The following is a 19102-nucleotide window of genomic DNA, read 5'->3' on the forward strand; positions in this document are numbered from 1 at the left end:
TAAGTCCTGGGGAGACAGAGTAACCTCCCTGGCGCCCCCTTTTTCTAAGGGGGTGACCCGACAGAAGCCATGGGAGTGATGGCGGGACCCCAGGCAGGCCAGGATCTACACAGAGGACATGGAAGCAGCAAGTGGAGACACCCCAGCATGGGGATGAGTGGTCCTGTGGATGCTGGGGGCACGCCAGTGGGCCCCGGGGGTGATGGCCAGACCTGAGCTGGAGAGGTGAGGATGGGCCAGAGCTTAGGGGAGCCTCCGAAGGGTTCTGAGCGCTGCTTCCACCGTCTGTGTCTCAGAGAGACCCCCCGACTGCTCTCTGGGTGAGGGTGGAGGCAGGGAGGCCCGTGAGGAGGCTGCCACGGTCCTCAGACAGGAGACAAGGCTTGTACCGGGTGGTGGTCGTGGAGGGGTTAGCCGCTTCCTTTTGAGGGGATGGTAGCAACTTTGTTGTTGCTGTCTACTGGCTAAGTCCTGTCTGACTCTTTGTAACCCCACAGACTGTAGCCCCGCCAGGCTCCTCTGTCCATGGGATTTCCCAGGCAGGAATACTGGAGTGGGTTGCCATTTCCTTCTCCTGGGGATCTTCCCATTCCAGGGATTGAACCCAGGTCTCCTGCACTGGCAGGCGGATTTTTTTTTTTTTTTTTTAAATCACTGAGCCACCAAGGAAGCTGGGTAGCAGCTTTGAAAGTGAAAATTTAGTCGCTTAGTCGTGCCCGACTCTTTGTGACCCCATGGACTGTAGCCTACCAGGCTCCTCTGTCCTTGGGATTTTCCAGGCAAGAGTGGGTTGCCATTTCCTTCTCCAAGGTAGCTGCTTTACTGAGATAGAATTTTCATGGCCCATGCAAGAACTCATTTATTTGTTTGACATTTATTATTTGCTTATTTGACTGTGCTGGATCTTAGTTTTGGCATGTGGGATCTAGTTCCCTGACCAGGGATCGAACCTATAGCCCTGCTTTAGGAGCTCGGAGTCTTAGCCAGTGGACCACCAGGGAAGTCCCTGTTCACCCATTTGAAGCATACAGTTAATTTAATGGCTTTTAGTCTAGTCACAGAGCTCTGCAACCATCATCACATTCAGTTTTAAATATCTTCATTACCCCTTAGAAAGCCCTGTACCCACTGACCAGTCACTGCCTGCTCCCCTAATACCTTCTAGTCCCGATTAGCCATTCACCTACCTTCTGTCTATAGATTTGCTCACCTCTTTCACTTGTCTATAGATTACTCACCTCTTTCACTTGGCATAGAGTTTTCAAGAGCCATCCATTTTGTAGTGTATATCGGTACTTCCTTTTCATGGCTGAATGATATTCTGCAGGATCGATCCATCCCGTTTTATCTATCCATTCATCAACATTAGGCATATCTGGGTTGTTTCCAACTCTTTGACTATCATGGAGAAGGCTGCTATGAACGTTTATGTACGAGTTTTTGTGTGGACATGTGCTTTCATATCCTTGGCTGTCTCCCTGGGAGAGGCATTGCTGGGTCACATGGTAATACCTCCAGTTTTTTCCTTTGAGGGGCTGCCAGACTGTTTTCCAAAGCAGCCGCGCCGTTTTACATTCACACCAGCAATGTGTGACGGTTCTAATTTTTCTGCATCCCAACTGACATTTGTTATCATCCATCTTTTTGATTCTAGCCATCTTAGTGGGTATGAAGTGGTATCTCAGGGTGGTTTTTTTTTTAATTGAGGTATAATTGACATGTAATGTTAGAGTAGTTTCAGATGTACGGTGTAGTGATTCAGTATTTGTGTATATTGCATAATCATCATTGCGGTTTTGATTTGCATTTCCTGTTGGAGCATCCTGTAATGTGCGTATTGGCCATTTGTGTACCTTTTCGGAATAATGTCCATTCACACCCTTTGTCTATTTTTAAGACCATTTGTCATTTTATTATTGAGTTGTAATTATTCTTTGTACTTTCTGGATACAGGTGCCTTATCAGACATAATGGTTGGCAGGAATGTTCTCCCATTCTGTGGGTTGTCTTTTCACTTTATTTCATTTTTTTCACTTTCTTAACAGTGCCCTTTGAAGCACCAAAGGCTTTTCGTTTTGATGTAGTCCAATTTACTTTGCTTTTGGTGTTCGAGCTTCTGGTGTTCTAAGAAACCCTCGCTTAATCCACGAAGGTCAAGAAGATACAAGCGTGTATTTTCTTCTAAGAGTTTTCTCCTTTTGGCTCTGACATTTAGGTCTTTGATCTATTTTGAGTCGACTTCGACGGTCTGTGATGTGGGGTTGGCAGCATGTTTTGAAGGCAGAGTCGACCGGATGGAGAGAGAGGGGAGATAGAGGACGACCCGAGGGTCTTGGCCTGCCCAGCTGGTGACTGGTGATTGGAGGGGGGGGGAATCTGAGGGCCTGTTTTGGGCACATGAAGTCTCAGACCAGCGTGGGCAGTGAGCAGAGATGGTCAGCGGGCAGTGGGATCTGCAAGTCCAGAGTCCCAGCATGGAGAGACAGAGTCCAGATGGGATTTATTGAAGCCATGGGGCATGATGAGAAGTCCAGCAGGCATTGATGGAGCAGGAGAGTGGGCCGTGAGGCTGGCCTGGGTCACGTCTTGACATGTTCCTCTGAGATGAGATGCACGGGGGTGGGGAAGAAACAGCCCTTGAGGTCGGAGGAGAACCAGAGGGTCTCATAAGACGTCACAGAAGAGGCTGTGAGGCAAAGAGTCAGCCTTGCCCTTTGATCATGCTGGGTGTTCTTAAGCAGATGCCTCCCCTGGGTCGGGAAGATCCCCTGGAAAAGGAAATGGCAACCCACTCGGTACCCTTGCCTGGAAAATCTCATGGACGGAGGAGCCTGGTAGGCTACAGTCCATGGGGTTGCAAAGAGTTGGACACTACTGAGCGACTTCATTTTCGTTTCACTTTCCCCTCTCTGGGCCTTTCTTTTCTTGTCGGTGCAGGGACAGTGTGAGGGCCGTAAAATGCACCCTCCAGAGTCCCATGTTTCTGGCTTGTGGCGGTATAGGGGGATACATACAGGATATATACAGGGGTGTATATAAAAATAACAAGATTCACACCAGCGCACCTACTCCATCGTATTCGTGTATCGGTTCTCGCTGTATCTGCGCACATGTGCACGTGCGTTCGGGTACATGGAAAGATGTCTATCACGGGGCCGCCAGAAGTTACCAGTGGCTGGCGTTCACGGTGGGCCCCTCGCGCGGGGCGGGGGATGGCAGGGACGGGGAGGCTCCCGGGTCTCACGCATGTCCGCCCCCTGGTGGCAGCTCCGAGTTCACACCCTTTCCAGTCGCTGGTCCTCTTTTGGTTCAGCCCTGAACGTAGAAGGTGAGGACTGTTGTTATGGATCTTTCCCCACATGGTCATGGATCAGAGAGGTTAAGGCACTCACCCGAGGTGACACAGTTATGAAGTGGCTGAGGCTGGGCTGAACCCAGACCTGCTGATCCCATATGTGACGCCCCCACCCCCATCATTTGAGGTGGACCATCCACCAAGGATGTGGGGCAGGGGTGAGCAGAGGTGGGCATCGGGCACTGTAATTTTCTCCTTTGCCCTTTGAGGTGCAGCATGGCCCCTCTCAGTGTGACATATTCTTCCTGCCAAAGGGGAAGCCCCAGTCAAGTTTCTTCTTCTTGTGTCTCCTGCATCTCAGATGTCACCGAGGGACCTGGGGAGGGAGCGTGCCCTCCCGGACAATGAGCCTCCACGCCGGCAGGTGAGCCCCGCAGCCGCGGGCCCGCGGAGGAGTCACAGCTTCTGCAAGGACAGGAGGAGCGGGCCCTTCGTGGTGAGTGATGCCGGCGTGGCCGGAGCGGACGCTGCTGGGGACGTCCCAGGCTGGTCCCAGGGCGTGAGGGGGGCGAGGGTGGGCCGGTGACCGTCCGGGAGCCTGCTGAGGCCTGGCTGGGCCCTGGCTCGTGTCGTGACAGGAGACGGGGTTTGGCGGCTCTCCCGGGGAAGCCTCCTCTCTGGTGGGTTTCTGGCCCCCTGTGGAGGGGCAGCCCCTGGTATCTGGCACCGTGAGGTTAGAACAGGCCCTGGAGTCTTGAGAGCCCTGGGTTCGCATCCCGGCACCACCTCTGCTGCTTTGAACAACTCGATTAATTCCGCTGCACCTCAGTTTGATCACCGGGAAAACGGGACTGTGATTCCTGTCTCTCTTGCGCTGTTGGGAGGATGGTATGAGATTGTGTGGAGCCCAGCGCGTCGTAATTCAGACAGTAACCAATGGTGTGGTGATGATGGGAGGACGGCAGCATTGGGCTGGTTCTGCAGCTGGATTGCCTGGATTCATTCACATCCTGGCTCTGCATGGAGCTGGGTGTCTGACCTCGGTTTCCTCATCTATAAAATGGGTATAATAACAGCATCTACTTCACGGGGCTGATGTGGGACTCAGATAACTCGAGAAGTGTTTCACTTGGTCCTCGGTACACAGTAAACACTTTAATAAGTGTTATGTTACCATTATTATTATTGTTGTTGTTGCTTTCATGTATCCTTTTAGCTGTCACTGAGCTCCCTCCGTAGCCAGCACTTCTTCCCTCTCTGCCTGATTCCTCACTTGTGAAAGGAGGTGGGTAAATGAGGCAGCAGGACCCCGGGGAAGCCCCCTTCTGCCCAAGCCTCAGTGTCCCCAGCTGCGTTCCAGGGCTTCACCACCTCTGATTTTCCGGGATTTGCTTTTTTCTTTTTTTTTCACTTTTGTTCTATGATCCTTGGAGATGTGCTGAGCTCTGCACTTCCTCCTAAAGTCCTTCCCAGGCCCTGGGCCCTGCCTGGGGACATCTGAGATAAGTCTTTTTAAATGAGCAACACCAGTTCCACACCCAAGGTCATTCTGAGTTGCAGGACTCTGTGCATTTTAGTGGTCATCTGTGCCTGGTCCATGTCTCAGAGACGTGGGATCCAGCAGTATTGACATCCGAGGTCCATTCCTTCTAGCTTGGTGACCACCGGCAAGAAACTTCACTTCTCTGAACCTCTGTCTCCTCCTCTGTAAAAGGGGGTGAAGATGCTGCCCCTGGCAGAGTTCTTGCCAAGACTTGACATGAGGCTGGGGGTGACCTCGCCTGTGAAGGGACTCAGACCTTGGCTGAGAAGCCCCAGAAAATTCACAAGTGTCCAAATCTCTGCTGCTGATTTCTTTTTCACCTTTGTCTCCATTCCCTCTCAGGCACTGACTCAACTTATCTGATTGTGTTTGTGTGTGTGTGTGAGAGAGAGAGAGAAGGCAAAGGTTATGGAGGGAACAGCATCCCGGTCCAAGTCTCTGCTTGCTGGCCCTTCTTCTTTCTCCGTGGAGTCCTTGGATGGCTTTCCTTGGCTCCTTCCCTCTGGCCCCAGAGGCTTCTGCCCCACTGTGGTCTGTTTGATCACCTCTCCCCTGGAGGCGTCCAGGTCTGGGTACTGAGCCTGAACCAGATAGAGCTGAGGCCTCAGACCTGGGTTCCCGGCTTCTGGGACTGAGGCCTACAATTCTGGGGCGTGACCACCAGGAGGCGGTGGTGGTGCACTTGCTTTCTGATGCCTCCACAGTCCTGACTAGGGGGACTTCAGCACTGGGGCTCTGGGGCTCTGGAGGCTGGAAGAAGTGGGTTCAAGTTCTGGCTTTGGCACTCCGTGACCTTGGGCAGGTGACTTGATGGGCCCCGATGAGCCTGTTTTTGCTTCTGTAAAATGAGGATGGTCCTAAGTGGCCTCAAGAGTAGTTTTGTGGGTGGGAAGTGAAGTCGCTCCACGCTCAGAAGAGTAAACTCCCACTTCACGCCTTGGCGGCAGGGATGGCTGTTCCTTCTTCTCCTCCACTTCCCTTGCCCTTCTTCCCCCTCCTCCTCACTCCCCCTCCTCCTCACTCCCCCTCCTCCCCTCCTCTCCCTCTTCCTCACCTGGGCCAACTCTCTTATCATGAACAGGGAAGTTGAGGCCCCCAGAGGGGCAGCCAGGGCAGCCCTGCAGGTGACGCCTGGGGTCCCTGAGCCCGCCTTGGCCCGGATGGCCGCCCGGCCGCTCTGGAGGTCAGAGATGGTCAGAGCTGTGCTTTGCACCCTGTGGGGTATTTGGAGAGCCTCTCACTAGTGGATAAACGCCGTCTGCTGTTACTTCCATCACTCTTTTGATCGATGACTTTGTTCTGTTGGTTTCCAATTGAGATTCAGGTGCATCTCCCTTTTTTGAGCCTGTGCCCCAGGCCTTGTCAATCCCCAGTCCCCGTCTCTTCTCAGGAAATATGAATCCCATTTTGCAGAGGAGGAAACTGAGGCTCAGAGAGGTTAAGCCGCTTGCCTCAGGCCACACAGTCTGAAAGTGGGGGAAGCTGGAATGGACACTGGGCCTATTACGCCTCCAGCCTTGGTCCCGGACCCTTTCTGCTTCCGCACTGTGCTTGTGGCTTGGGCCAGCCTGCCAGCCTCTCACCTCTTGAGCCTGCAGTGCTCGGGACATTCGCTCACAAGGAAACATGACACCCGACCAAGCCCCTGGGCTGAGAATGTGACATTTGCCCTGCACAGGGTTGGCCACAGTCCAAAGGGTGCCTGGGACACACCAGAGCTGATGCCCTGCTGATCTCTAGAGCCCCACCCACCCCCGACTGGTCAGATCCTGAGCATGAAGTCAGACTGGTCCCAGCCAGCTGCTTCAGAGAATTCACCGTTCCAAGCCTCTCTTTTCCGCCTCTGTAAAGTGGTGAATCACAGAAATGAGAATACCCACCATGGTGCTTACTGTGGGGCATAGACACTAGTTTATTCCCATTTTGCAGGTGGGAAAACTGAGGCTCAGCACCAGTTAAGTACCTTTGCCAAGGTCTGAGTCTGGAGTCCAGGCTCTTAATCACCTGCCCACCCTTCCACTACTCTGACATTGTGTGGTGGGAGGACGGGGCTGAAACAAGATGGTGCTTATAAAGTGCTCAGCACAGCACCTGGTGGAGAAGGAACTGCCTGATAGATGTACCTGCTGTTAATTATGTGTTGTTAATTATGATTTTGCTGCCAGTTGCTTTTATTCCCCTACATTCTCCTGAATATCTACTGATAGAACAGGAAGTTGTCTCTAATCTTAGGAGTTGTTGGCTGTTGAGGAAACGCGGCAGGGGAGGGGACGGTGTTCGACCCAGGGTCCCAGAGCGGCCTGGCTGGGCTGGGACTGGAGTTCTGACTCTGTGGCCACGGTTCTGTTCTCCCTGGTCCCCTGCTGCTTTCAGGGGCACCCTTAGGACCTCGGGTCTAGGTGGCAGGTCTGAGTCCCGTGCCCAGTCTCCTCCTTCCCCCCTCCGGGGGTGGTGGTGGGTGGGCGCGTCCACTTTTCCTCGTGAGGTGAGCCTTTGGCCCGCGCTTGGGGATCATGTGATCCGCGCTTGCGGATCATAAAACACTGTGACTCAGTCTCGGACCGTGACCTTGAGGCTCGTTTCACCCCGGAGGCCCCTCCTGTGGCCGTGAGGGCACAGATTCACCCGCTCTGGGGGTTCCCTGTGATGGGGCAGGCAGGCGGGCCCCTGGGAACCTCAGGAATGTTCTCTCCAATCCCCAAACCCGTCCGTCTGCATTTGCCGGCTCATCTGGTGATGAGTTCACCCCGTCGTGGGCCTGCGTGTGCCAGGGAAGGGAAGGGAGGCGGAGGTGCAGGGGCTGGTCTGGTGGGCGCTGGCCCAGCGGACAGAGGGGCCCCTCCGCCTGGGTGAGTCTGGACGATGGACTCGCCCTCGGGGCATGATGTGGAGCCGAGTGCTGAGGAACCGGCCAGCAAGCGGGACTCCCAGGCAGCCCAGGAGTCCTCTTGGCAGGTGGCTAGTTTCATTTGTTAATTGCTTCTTGTCTTTCACTGCTGAGCCCAACAGGACCGGAGAAGAACTGAGTAATTTATATCTCAGCCGATTAAAGTTTCTTTTCGGGATTAAAACCAGCCAGACCAGAAAGCTTTTGTTTCCTAGGTCTTAACATGCAAATGATCAGTTGTGCCTGAGATTTTTGTATTGGGGAGATTTTGTGTTTATCCAATTACCCAGCTATCTCTCCACCCTCCCACCCACCCACCCACCCATCATCTCCCCACCCTCCCACCCAGCCATCCTCCACCCAGGTTTTAACACGTGCAAAGCTCTACAGGTACAAAGACGGACCAGTTAACTTGTCCTCAGATCGCTCCGCTCTTAGACTGTAAACCCAGATGACACTGACTGCCGTCTGTTGAGTTCGTCACCCCCTCAACGTCTTGAGCCGCAGAAACGGGTTGAGTACCTGCTGCGTGCCACGGGCTCTTTGGTCCTTGCGGTGCAGCGGTGAACCCTGATGTGGTTCCTGCCCGCCCGAAGCTGATCCTCTGGTGTGGGGAGAACGTGGGCTTTTCCAGGAGCCTTCAGGCATGAGCACACCGTCAAGACCCCGCTGAGAAGCAGCCTCAGGGTTAAAATAAGGGGCGCCTGTGTTTTCACCTTGGAGGAGCCGAGGAAAGGTGAGACGCGGGCTCTAGGTCAGAGATGCAGCTTGGGGCGCCCTCTAGTGGCCATTGCGGGGGGCGGTTGGAGAGGGGAAGCTGGGAGCTGGGAGGCCAGTTAGGAGGTGTTTGAATCATTTGGGTAAGACCGTTAAAAAATACACACACACACACACACACACACACACACACACACACACATGTTAAATATATTTAACAGAAAGTTTGCCGTTTTCTCAGCATGCTGTACGGTGTCACTAAATACATCCACAGTGTGTAACTGTCACCACCATCCTCCTCTAGAGAGTTCCTCATTATCCCAGACAGAAACTGTGAGCCGCTAAACACTGACTCCCTTTGCCCCTAGCCCCCAGCCCCTGGCAGCCTCTGTTCTGTAATACTGTCTGTCTCTGTGAATTTGCCCATTCTGAGTCCTTCTTATGAATGGAACCGTTTAGTATTAACACGTGTCCTCTGTGTCTGGCTCATTCTATTTAACATACTGTCTTCCCGGCTTTGTCAGTGGTGTAGCACGTGTCAGGACGTCACCCTTTTGTTACGGCTGAGGCTTTTCCACGCGGACCCATTCCACCTCACCCAGGGTCAGAAAATAGAGGGCCCGGAGGGCTGCGGGGGATCCGATCTCTTTGCTTCACCTCCTCGAGAAAGTATGTTGTTGACATGTCCTTGCGTGAGAATGATGCTCATGCTGGAATCATCTTGACTCATTTATTTTTGGTGAGACCATAAATGATTAACGAACATGCACTTTCCACTGCCAAGAGTCACAGTTCCTCGCTTCACCCATGTGGCCGACGGAGACGCACCAGCGGCCCGCACACCTGGGCAGGGCTGCTGGGTCCACACGGATTCCAGTCCCAGGGTGCCCAGCAGGGCATTTGTGTGTGTGTGTACACACGTATACACACACGCGTGCACCCTCGGGAACCCGGGACGGGCCCCGCTCGGCCTGGACTCGAGCCTCACCTCGTTCAGCTGCCGCCCCCGGCTGTGGTCGGCTCACTGAGCTTTGCTTCCCCCATCTGCAAAATGGGGCGAGGTCCACGCCATGCCCGCCACAGGCGGTCGTGAGTGTTGAAGGCGGTGGACTGCAGAGTCGGAGTCAGTGGTCCAGGCCCCAGGCAGACTTCGGGGTTCATTCTAGAAGCGTCTGCCGAACACCTCCCGCGTGCTGGGGAGAAGCCAGGTTCACCTCCCTTCCTGAGCATGAAGCCCCCTCGCGCTCAGGCTCCAGGCCAGGGGCACAGAGGGCCTCGAGCCCCGAGTGTGCTGTGACCTCCGCTCACCCCCGCGAGCCACGCCAGCCTCCGGAATGTTCCCGACACACGTCGTCTTCCTACCCCGGGGCCTTGGCTCGGGCTGTTTGTTCTCCAGAGTCGCCCTTTGCTTCCCTCCCCTCAGGGCCGCTGTCAGCTCTGCGTCACCCCTCAGCGGGGCCTCTCCAGCAGAGAGGAGGCTCTGAGAGGCGGCCAACACCCAATACTGTGCTCGGCGTGTATCAGGCCCTCAGCGTGTGGGTTTGCGTACGCTCCAGGTATACTCACAAACGTGTGCGTCCATCAGGCAGTCGGTTTTAGAAGATTTTCATTCAATCAGTCCCCCGGCTCCTCTTTGACACCATTTATCGGACCTCATAGGATGTGCCAGGCATCGTGCTCAGTTTATCCTCATGGGGACCCTTGGAGGAACTATTTTCGTTCCCATTTTTCAGATGGCAAAGCTGAGGCCCACAGAGAGAGAGATGGAGAGAGGGGAAGCCACTTGCCCGCATCACGCACCCAGAATGGGGAACAGCTGGGAGGATCTCAGGGATGAATTTGATGTTTCTGAAACACTAGTCATTCTCACAGAACCTGGAAATTTCTCATATTCGTTAACTACTTGAGCTAATACGTAGTTAATGTTTTTCTTGAACTCGGCTCACTTTAAAATAACAGCTTTACTGAGGTGTAATTCATGACATACAATTCAGTCCTTTGAAGGTACAGTTCGGTGGGTTTTAGTACATGCAGCCATCACCACAGTCACCTCTAGACTGCGTTCCTCACCCCAAAAGAAAGCAGTACCTATTACTTGCCACCCCAGTCGCCGCCGCCCACCCCCCAGCCCTGGGCAAACACTTTTCTGGTTTCCGTCTCTAAGAATCGCCTGGGGACTTCCCCGGTGGTCCAGTGGTTGAGGCTCCGAGCTCCCAGTGCAGGGGCCGTGGGTTCAGTCCTGGGTTGGGTAGCTAGGATCCTGCATCCACATAACGTGGCCAAAAAAGTGAAAGTAAAAAACCTTCAAACTAAAAAGCAGAGTTTGTCAGAGTGGGTTTTTAAAAAGCAAGACCCAACTATATGTAAAAGAGGGGAAAAAAAGGATCGCCTATTCCAGGTATCTCAGATAAATGTAGTCACACACCGTCTGTCCTTGGGGCTCAGCCTTATCTCACTCAGCGTAGTGTTTCCAAGTCCATCCAGGCCGTCACGTGGGTCAGTACTGCGTTCCCTTTTATGGCTGGGTAGTGCGCTCTCACATCAGCACACTACATACACTTGGGCTATTTGAGCATCTATTGATGGGACATCTGGTGCGTTTCCACTCTTTGGCACGCCTCTCATTTTCCCAGTCCCCTGGTACCGGGTTCATTCCTTCCCTATTCTAACCTCTGTCTATTTGTTTTCTGATCCCCCGTCTCCCTGGCGCAAACAGGAATTGCCACATTACTGGGCTCATGACTCCTTTGTTCGATGCCGTGTTGTCAGGACGGAGTTGGCCCTCTGCCAATGTTTGTTGAATGACTGAGTGAGTGAGTGAGTTGAGGGATTCAGCAAGTGGGTGAGTCAGCAGCCAGCAGGGGGGACAGCCAACTGAGCTGATGAGGCAGAAGGTTCAGTCTCCCTCGAGTTGGTTGTGGGGGAGGCAGAGGGTTTGGGGTCCCAGGTGAAGCTGGGTCTTGATAGGTGCGTAGAAGTCGGGAGGTGGAGGGAGGTGGGGAGGGCCGCCCGGGCAGAGAGGGCCCAGCCTGAGCAGCGGCGGGCTCGACTGTGCCGCAGAAGAAGTTTGTGGCCCCCAGTGCCCTCCTCGGAGGGGACCCCTGTGCCCACAGGGTGGCCTTGTCACTGAGCGGAGCAGAAGGCGTGTAAGAAAGGGCAGAGTTTCGTCAGGGGGGCGGGCAGCACCCTGAGGACCCCATTCCTTCCGCCTCAGAAGCCTCCTGACCTGGTGACTCCCAACTATCAGCCTCTGACAGATGCATTCGGGGCGTCTGAATCCAGATTCGCGGGTGGTGTCCCTTGAGATGCTGTGTCAGGGGCTGTCCCCCCGGGAGTCAGGTCAGGAAGGGATGAGAATTTAATGACAATCCAAGAGAGGATGGCAGGGTGTGGGGGGGCGCCTCCTGGAGTGGTCCTGCCTAGAGTGGCTGGATGATCCAGTGTTGAGAGCAAAAGTGATGATGGGGATTTGGTCTTACTGTGAAATCTCGCCATTTTTATACACTGTGCTGTGCTTAGCCATGTCTGACTCTTTGCGATCTCACGGACTGTAGCCTGCCAGGCTCCGCTGTCCATGGGATTCTCCGGGCAAGAGTACTGGAGTGGGTCGCCATGCCCTCCACCAGGGGATCTGCCCAACCCAGGGATCGAACCCAGGTTTCCCACATTGCAGGCAGATTCTTTACCATTTGAATCACCAGGAAAGTCCCATTTTATACAGTACAGGGGGAAAAAATGTTTTTAACTTAACCACACCCAGCCGCCTTCAGCTAACACACAGGGTATTGGCAGTCTTGACTCACGTGTTATCTTGCTGAGTCCTTGGGAAAGTGAGTGACTTGGCCTCGGCTCACCCAGTGGGCAGGTGCCACCTGCAAGCTCTGTCCAGGGATGTTGGACTTTTGGGAAAGCTCCACCTTCACAGGGCATCAGAAATGCACAGAGTGTCCACCAGGGGGAGTTCTTGCTGCAATTTCCCTTCCCTTCCCCCGTCCCCCCAATCCTTCCAGACTGGACACGAGCTTCCTGGTGTAGTGCTTACGAGTGACCACCAGAGGGCAGGGTGGGGGCGATCTACTTGCAGCATTTTTCTTTACTAGTTTTTAATGCCAGAGTCTTCATTCTGTATCCCCCGGAATCAAATTCACCGCGGCCATTTAGATTTTTACTTTAACGCCTGCCGCTGGTTTTGGAGTGCATGTCACTCGGCTTGGCTCCCCACCAGGTGTCTGGTACGTTCCGATTTTGCCGGCCTGTCAGAGTTGCTGGGCTCAAGTTGGAACATTGGTCTGCAGCCCTCACAGCGCTGATTTTTGCTGATGCTGTTTCTCTTCTGCAGAAACTATTATTATTATTTTTGGAAAAAAGTTTTTATTTTATTTCTAAAAGAGGTGTGTGTGTGTGTGTGTGTGTGTGTGTGGAGGGGGGTGAATACATGTGTCTAGCAAATGGGCAGCCCACAATGACAGCCCTGTGAATATAGAAATGGTATTTCTGACTTAAGTAGATGTATTTCCAGAGATGTCAGTCTTCTACTTGAACACAGGGTCCCTTGAGAATAGGAGCATCTGGTCATATTTCAAGTCTCGGCTCCAGGCAGCCTCCTCTCAGAAGCCCTCCTGGGTTGCACCTTCTCGTGTGCACTCTATTCATTCAAATAAAATAAATAGTGGACCTGCCTTCTTGCCCCCCCCCCAAAAAAAACCCCGACTCTCAGAGTCACACCCAGGGACTACCAGTTTTACATCCCTGTTTTCCTCTGTGATTCTTGTTGATCTTAACAGCCTCCTTATCTTTTCATTAGACGTTTCTGCTTATAGCTAAGCCCTCTTGAGTAGGTTCACAGGGTTGTTTGCACATTCAGTCTTTTTTGGAAAATGAATGACATTAATAAGGATAGCTGGATATTTCCTGAGGGTCCAGTGGTTAGGACTGGATGCTTTCACCTCCGAGGGCCTGGGTTCAATCCCTTGTAGGGGAACTAAGATCCCACAAGCCACGTCTCAACCAAAAACAAAACCAAACCAAAAAGGGGATTGCCGAGGACCTGCTGTGACCGGGTGTGGGGTTGGGGCGAGGGGAACCAGGTCGACCAGGGTGGTGCCCCTTGGGGACCTGACCTTTGAGGAGGGATTGAAGAAGGAGTCACGGAGATGCAGAATGCTCTTCCAGAAGGGGTGCCGTGGGGCCCTGTGTCTGGGGGCCGCCCTGAGCCTGGGCTGGAGGCTGCATATGGGGGGCCTGGCACACAGCAGCCTCCAGGCTCCCCCGGGGGTGGCGGACTGTTCTCCCCAGGTCAGTCAGAGTCAGCAGCGTCCACCCCCACACACCTGTTCTGTTAGTCCCTCAGAGATCAGGGCCCCGCTTTCCAGCTGTACTGTCCATCAGCCAGCGAGCCGGGGCCGGTGGTTTTCCGGCTGCGCCATCGTCTGGGACCTGCCCCCGCCGGCTGGATGCCGGGCACCTGGTCGGGTCAGAGGAGCCACGGGCCTGCTTCTCCAGGTCTCTGAGGTGCGCGTGCGGGCAGCGGCCTCCGCTGTTGAGCTCAGCTCCCCCCGGGGTCCTCGTGGGTCTCCTGTCAGCCGCTCTCCCCGGGTCAGGCTGTGGGGCTGTGTGTAGTACAGGTGGCCCCCCCGGGACCTGGCAGGGGGGTGCCTCAGCAGAGGGCCTGTCGCCCCTCCCTGCCTGGGCTCTGCTGTGGGGTGCTCGCCGCGAGCCGATCCAGTTCCGGCTGTGACGGGGCTGGCCTGATGGAGGTGGTGCTGAGTGGGGGGCTCCGCCCCCGCCCAAGCCCGGTTAACCCGAGCCGTGCCCTTTGCCAGCTCGCGGCGGGTGGGGGTGATGAGGCTCACCCCGGGGAAGCACCGCGGGAGGAAAGGAGACGCTTTGGTGTTAGCGTTATTCTACCCGGTCCTGTGCAGGAAACCCTGAAACGCAGGGAAGCTCCATCCCACTTTACAGAAGGGGTAACCGAGGCTCGGGGAGGCGGGGTGATGGCATGATCACACTCTTTGGAAGGAAACGTCCAAGAGAGGTCGCCTTGGGTAGGCCTGAAGGTCTGCTGTAGTTGGCATAAAGCTTCTGAAAAGGGATGCTTCCCCTGACCCCCACTCCCCAGCCGGCAGAGGGTGGCTGGGGAGCCCCCCGACCCCCACTCCCCAGCCAGCAGGGGGTGGCTGGCGACCCCCCCACCCTTGCTGGGCTGCCCACCCGTAGGAGCAGACAGAACCCAGGACTGGCTGGGGTTTCCACCTCACTGTGTGACCTCGACCAAGTCCTCTTCCCTCTCTGGGCCCCCTTCTTCCCCCCCTGGCAAAGGAGGACTTCCAGGGCTGCTCAGAAGCTGGGAAGGGCTGCGCGAGGCTGGGTTGATTTATGTCCCTAATGTGGAAGGAGTCGGGATGGGGAGGCCGGGGGCTCCCCCTCGGTGTGTGGTTTTGGGGAGGAACTTGCATTCACATGACTCACTCAGGCACACACTCAGGTCTGGGGCTCCATCCTCGCGCCTCCCCTCAGTGGAAGAACCCCCAGGTCCAGAGCACCCCCAGGAGGGCCCCGAGTCCAGAGCTGAGCGGCAGCCCCCGGCGCCCGGGACAGGGCCATTCTGCCAGCCCCCTGGCCGCGCGCCGGCCCTTGAATGATTCGTGCCGCCTTGAACTTGACTCCTGCGTGACACGCGGAGCGGGAAGAGCCGCCCCCTCCAGAGGGAGCCTGGAAGCGTGCGCGAGGCAGGCGGCATAGCCCCGGGCGCCGGAGATGGAGTATTACTACTGCCCCGGCTTGCTGAAGCTCCTGCGGCACCTCTGGGTGAGTCTGGCCGTCCCGACTCCAGTCTTCTTCTCCTGCCAGCTTTGCTTCCTGCCTCTGCCTGGCCGGCAGCGCCTCTGTGTTCTTTAGAAATGGTGGTTGTTTCAAGGAGGGAGGGGATGGGGGTTCGGTTTGGGAGGCAGAGGGGCTCATCGAAGCGGAAAGGGTCCTGCCCGCTGTGATCAGTGGGCACAGCGGCCGCCCCTCCAGTCCGCGGGAAAAAAACAGGAAAAACAAGCGACCTTTCCAGAAAGCAACATTTCTTTGATTTACGAGATGGTTCTTTATTCTGAAATTACATCCTTCTTGCCTTTGTTGTGTGCATGTAAAATTGTCTCGTCTTTTATGAGGTGAAAAGAATAGAGTTTGTTTCTCCTTCGGTGATCTTACTAAGCAAAAGGAAAATATTGGAACCTTCACATCGCAGCCTCTTTTCTATCAAAATGTAACAGAGAAGAAGAAAAGAAAACCAAAACCAAAAACCTCAAAACTTTCTGTGGCAGAATGCCAAAAACAGCGAACCTGCGGGGAAGTGCTTTGTAGGGTATAAAGTGCTTCTAAGATCTTGCTTTGACTCTGAGACTGACATGCTGTGTGTCTGCTGGCCAGCTGCTTCCCCTCTCTGAGCTTCTGTTTCCTCATCCCTCACTGCCCTAAGGGGGCGGGCCGTGGGTTATGGTGGGTCGTGTGACATTCATCAGGGCTCCGTGAACAGAGGGGCTTGGCAGAGAACTGTCACAGGTGGTCTCGGGGTCTTTTGGAACATTCACCAACCCAATTGAGAATGCCCAAGAAAGAAGGACTTGGGAAATATTATTCTTCCCCCTTGAATGTTTGCAAATACTTCAAATGCCTTCTCACCCAGGGAATTTTCCGGAGCTCCTAAAAATACAACTTTAGGACACATTGTTCTTTAGCCGCCCCACCTCCCCCGGCCCTAGTTCCCTGCCGCAGTGGAGAAACAGGAGACCCTCCAGGCCTTCGCTTTTGATCACTGGCTTTTGCGCATTGTCGTATTGTAAGTGTAAAAGGACATTCGTTGATTTTTTTTTTTTTTAGTTACAAAAATAATGGATGGACATGGTAGAAAACTTGGAAAGTTTTGAAATGCGCGAGAAAGCAAAGAAGCAGCCCACAATCATTTGTGTTTGGGGAACCTGCCCCCCGCCAGGACCGCACGTCTTTGATGCCCTGGGCTCCAGCGTCAGGGAGGCCGTGATACACTGATTTATAGTAAGAAGTACACATTTGGCCTTTGTTCCTGTTTCTGCCACAGAGCTCCTAAAACCCTTGGAATTTCCAGACTGATAAAAGTGATAAAAGCGTCTAGATATTCACACATGACCTTCTGTTAATGAGATGACTTTTGGCCAGCACCTATGGATGGGGGCTGGTTGCCAGGGAAACCAACCGCCTGAGTCCTTCCTCTTTCCCAGGAAGCCACTTCAGAGGGCATGGGATCAGTTAAGCACCAATTATTGTAAGGGTCTTGATGTGGGGGAGGGATGGCCTTCCCCCTCCCCGCCATAGACTCACATGGTACAGAATATACACTCGCTCCATCAGCCTGGGCCCCTAACTGCTCTCAGCTTTCTGCTCCAATTCACCTCTTCATAATTTTTTTAAAAAATACTTTTAGATTTATAGAAAAGTTGCAAAGATGGTCGGGGGAGCCCCTGTGTAGCCTTCACCCAGCTTCCCCTCATGTTAGCATCCTACTGTAACAGCCGCAGAACGTTTGTCCAGCGGAGAAATTAACATAGGTTCACTGCTATTGGCTTCCCTGGTGGCCCAGCTGGTTAAGAATCCGCCTGCAATGTGGGGGACCTGGGTTCGATCCCTGGGTTGGGAAGATCTCCTGGAAAAGGGAAAGGCTACCCACTCCAGTATTCTGGTCTGGAGAATTCCATGGATTGTATGGTCCATGGGGTCGCAAAGAGTCGGACCCGACTTCACAGTGCTATTGGTATTAACTAAACTCTGGACTTCACTCCAGTGGTTCTCATCCAGGGGTGACCTCCAGGGCACACTTGGCAATGTCTGGTGACATTCTTTGATCGTCACAGCTGGGGTGGGGGTGAGGGGCTGCTGGCATCTTGGGGATGGAGGTCAGGGCTCCTTATAAAGATCCTACAGTGAGCAGGATAGTCCCAACAACCCACCCCTCGCCCCAAACACCACTGCCAAGGATGACCCGGCCCCTACATCAATCACACCAAGGTTGAGAAGCCCCGCTGATTTCTCCAGATCGTCCACTGTTGTCCTTTCTCTGTCCCATGATCCGATATGAGGTCCCACATTGTAATTTGCCTCTAAATTTCATCCATCGTGGTGAACGAGTGAGTGTAGACCATGCTCATCTCAGTTTACGTTGCCACTGATAATGGGAACGTCTGCCCACTTTGAGACACCCTCTGCAAACGTGATGTCTGGTGCTGGGTTAATGCCCGGCACTTGTCACCAGCCTTGACTGTTCAGGCGTTCGCCCTGGGCCGGACGCTTGGGTTGCTCTCAGGCATTCACTGCACGCAGAGCTTAGTGATCATTGTTCTCAGCCTTAAACCTTTACTCACTTTTCAGGTTGTTTTCTAAGTCAGCTTCTTAGAATTGGGGCCAAGCGTGGGCTGCAGCAGGTTTCTGCAGAGACTGTCCTTTGTCAGTGGGATGTCGGTGGTTTCCTGTTGGCGGCCCGAGTCCCCCCACGGGGCTACAGTTCTGTTCTGGGGCTGGGGGGAGGAGGCTGTCTCCTCCCCACCCCACTGCCGTCAAGCCCAGTCACTGCCCAGCATCAGCTGGGAAGTGGGGGAGGGAGATTGGGTTTCTGCTTCAAATCATTATTAGTAACTGTAGCTGGTGGCTCCCCCTGCCACGGCTGTTTTGAGTTACTTAATCGCCTTTGTTGATGAGATAACCCAGCCAGATGGTCCCAAGGCTGGTGGCCTTGTTGGGCCCTTGGCACCAAGCTGGTTGTTTGTGGTTGGCTATTGCACCAACAGTAATAACAACAACAGTGGCCACCTTCACCACCACCATTCCTACTGAGCACTTGTAAAGTGTCTTTCATGGGCATCTCATGAGAACCAAGAAGCCCAGCTGTAGGTCTCATTATCCCCATTTTGCAGTTAGGGAACTCGAGGCTGAGAGAGGTTAAGCGGCTTCCTGAAGGCCACCCCTGCCTGCAACGAGGAGGGGTCAGAGCCTGTAACCGACTGCGGTTCTCCCGCGACTGCTCTGTTGAATCTGATCTTCCCATTTCTCAGATGGGAAAACTGAGGCCCACAGGTTGAGGTGACTTGCCAGTCTACAGGAAAGCACTTTATCCGGATCAGCTTTTGCCAGGTGGAGGATTGTAGAAGGATGTCACCCTGGGTCAGGCTGGCTTAAAATCTGAGCTCTGTCAACATCTCCTCTCTGAGCCTCAGTTTCCCCATCCGCACGTGGACTGTGCCGAGGATCAGCCAAGACAAGGGACATGAGTATGCTTGGCACAGGACTGGCCTCCGAGGAGACCCTCACTGTCTAGATGTCCTTGTTTGGGAGGCGGGGGCTCTGATAGAATGGCAGACAGCCCCCCACCCTCAACCAGACCTTCCCAGGCTCCCCAGAGGCTGCCTGTCCCACCAGACTGCAGAGCCTGGGGGCTGACTCCTGGCCGGCCACCCTCCTGTCAGCTACAGCCAAGGCGGTTGCCGGGTGTCACTCCCGACAGCTTCTTCAGGAAGGTGCCGTGTGAGCCCCAGGCGTGCCCCGTGCTGTTGGTGGTGGGCCCCTCTCCTGCCCCCTTCAGATGCCTCCTTGCAGGGTCTTAGTCCGGTGGCTCCATCTGTGTGCGGGGATGGGGAACCGCTTTGTG

At 54.4% G+C, this 19102-nt stretch overlaps 1 protein-coding gene across 2 annotated transcripts in view; it reads left to right on the forward strand.

The window, feature by feature from the left end:
* KIAA1671 (KIAA1671 ortholog) overlaps positions 1-19102 on the forward strand; it is a 124307-nt gene that overhangs the window by 15461 nt on the left and 89744 nt on the right. Inside the window, exon 5 of one of the 2 annotated variants that reach the window (XM_020894276.2) lies at positions 3657-3791. In XM_020894276.2, coding sequence (XP_020749935.2) covers positions 3657-3791 — 135 coding nt within the window. Of the gene's footprint in view, positions 1-3656; positions 3792-14920; positions 15250-19102 lie in introns of those variants that run through there. The other variant, XM_070475469.1, reaches the window with a different exon arrangement.

The sequence above is a fragment of the Odocoileus virginianus genome, chromosome 12 (assembly GCF_023699985.2).
Source record: "Odocoileus virginianus isolate 20LAN1187 ecotype Illinois chromosome 12, Ovbor_1.2, whole genome shotgun sequence".
NCBI lineage: Eukaryota > Metazoa > Chordata > Mammalia > Artiodactyla > Cervidae > Odocoileus > Odocoileus virginianus.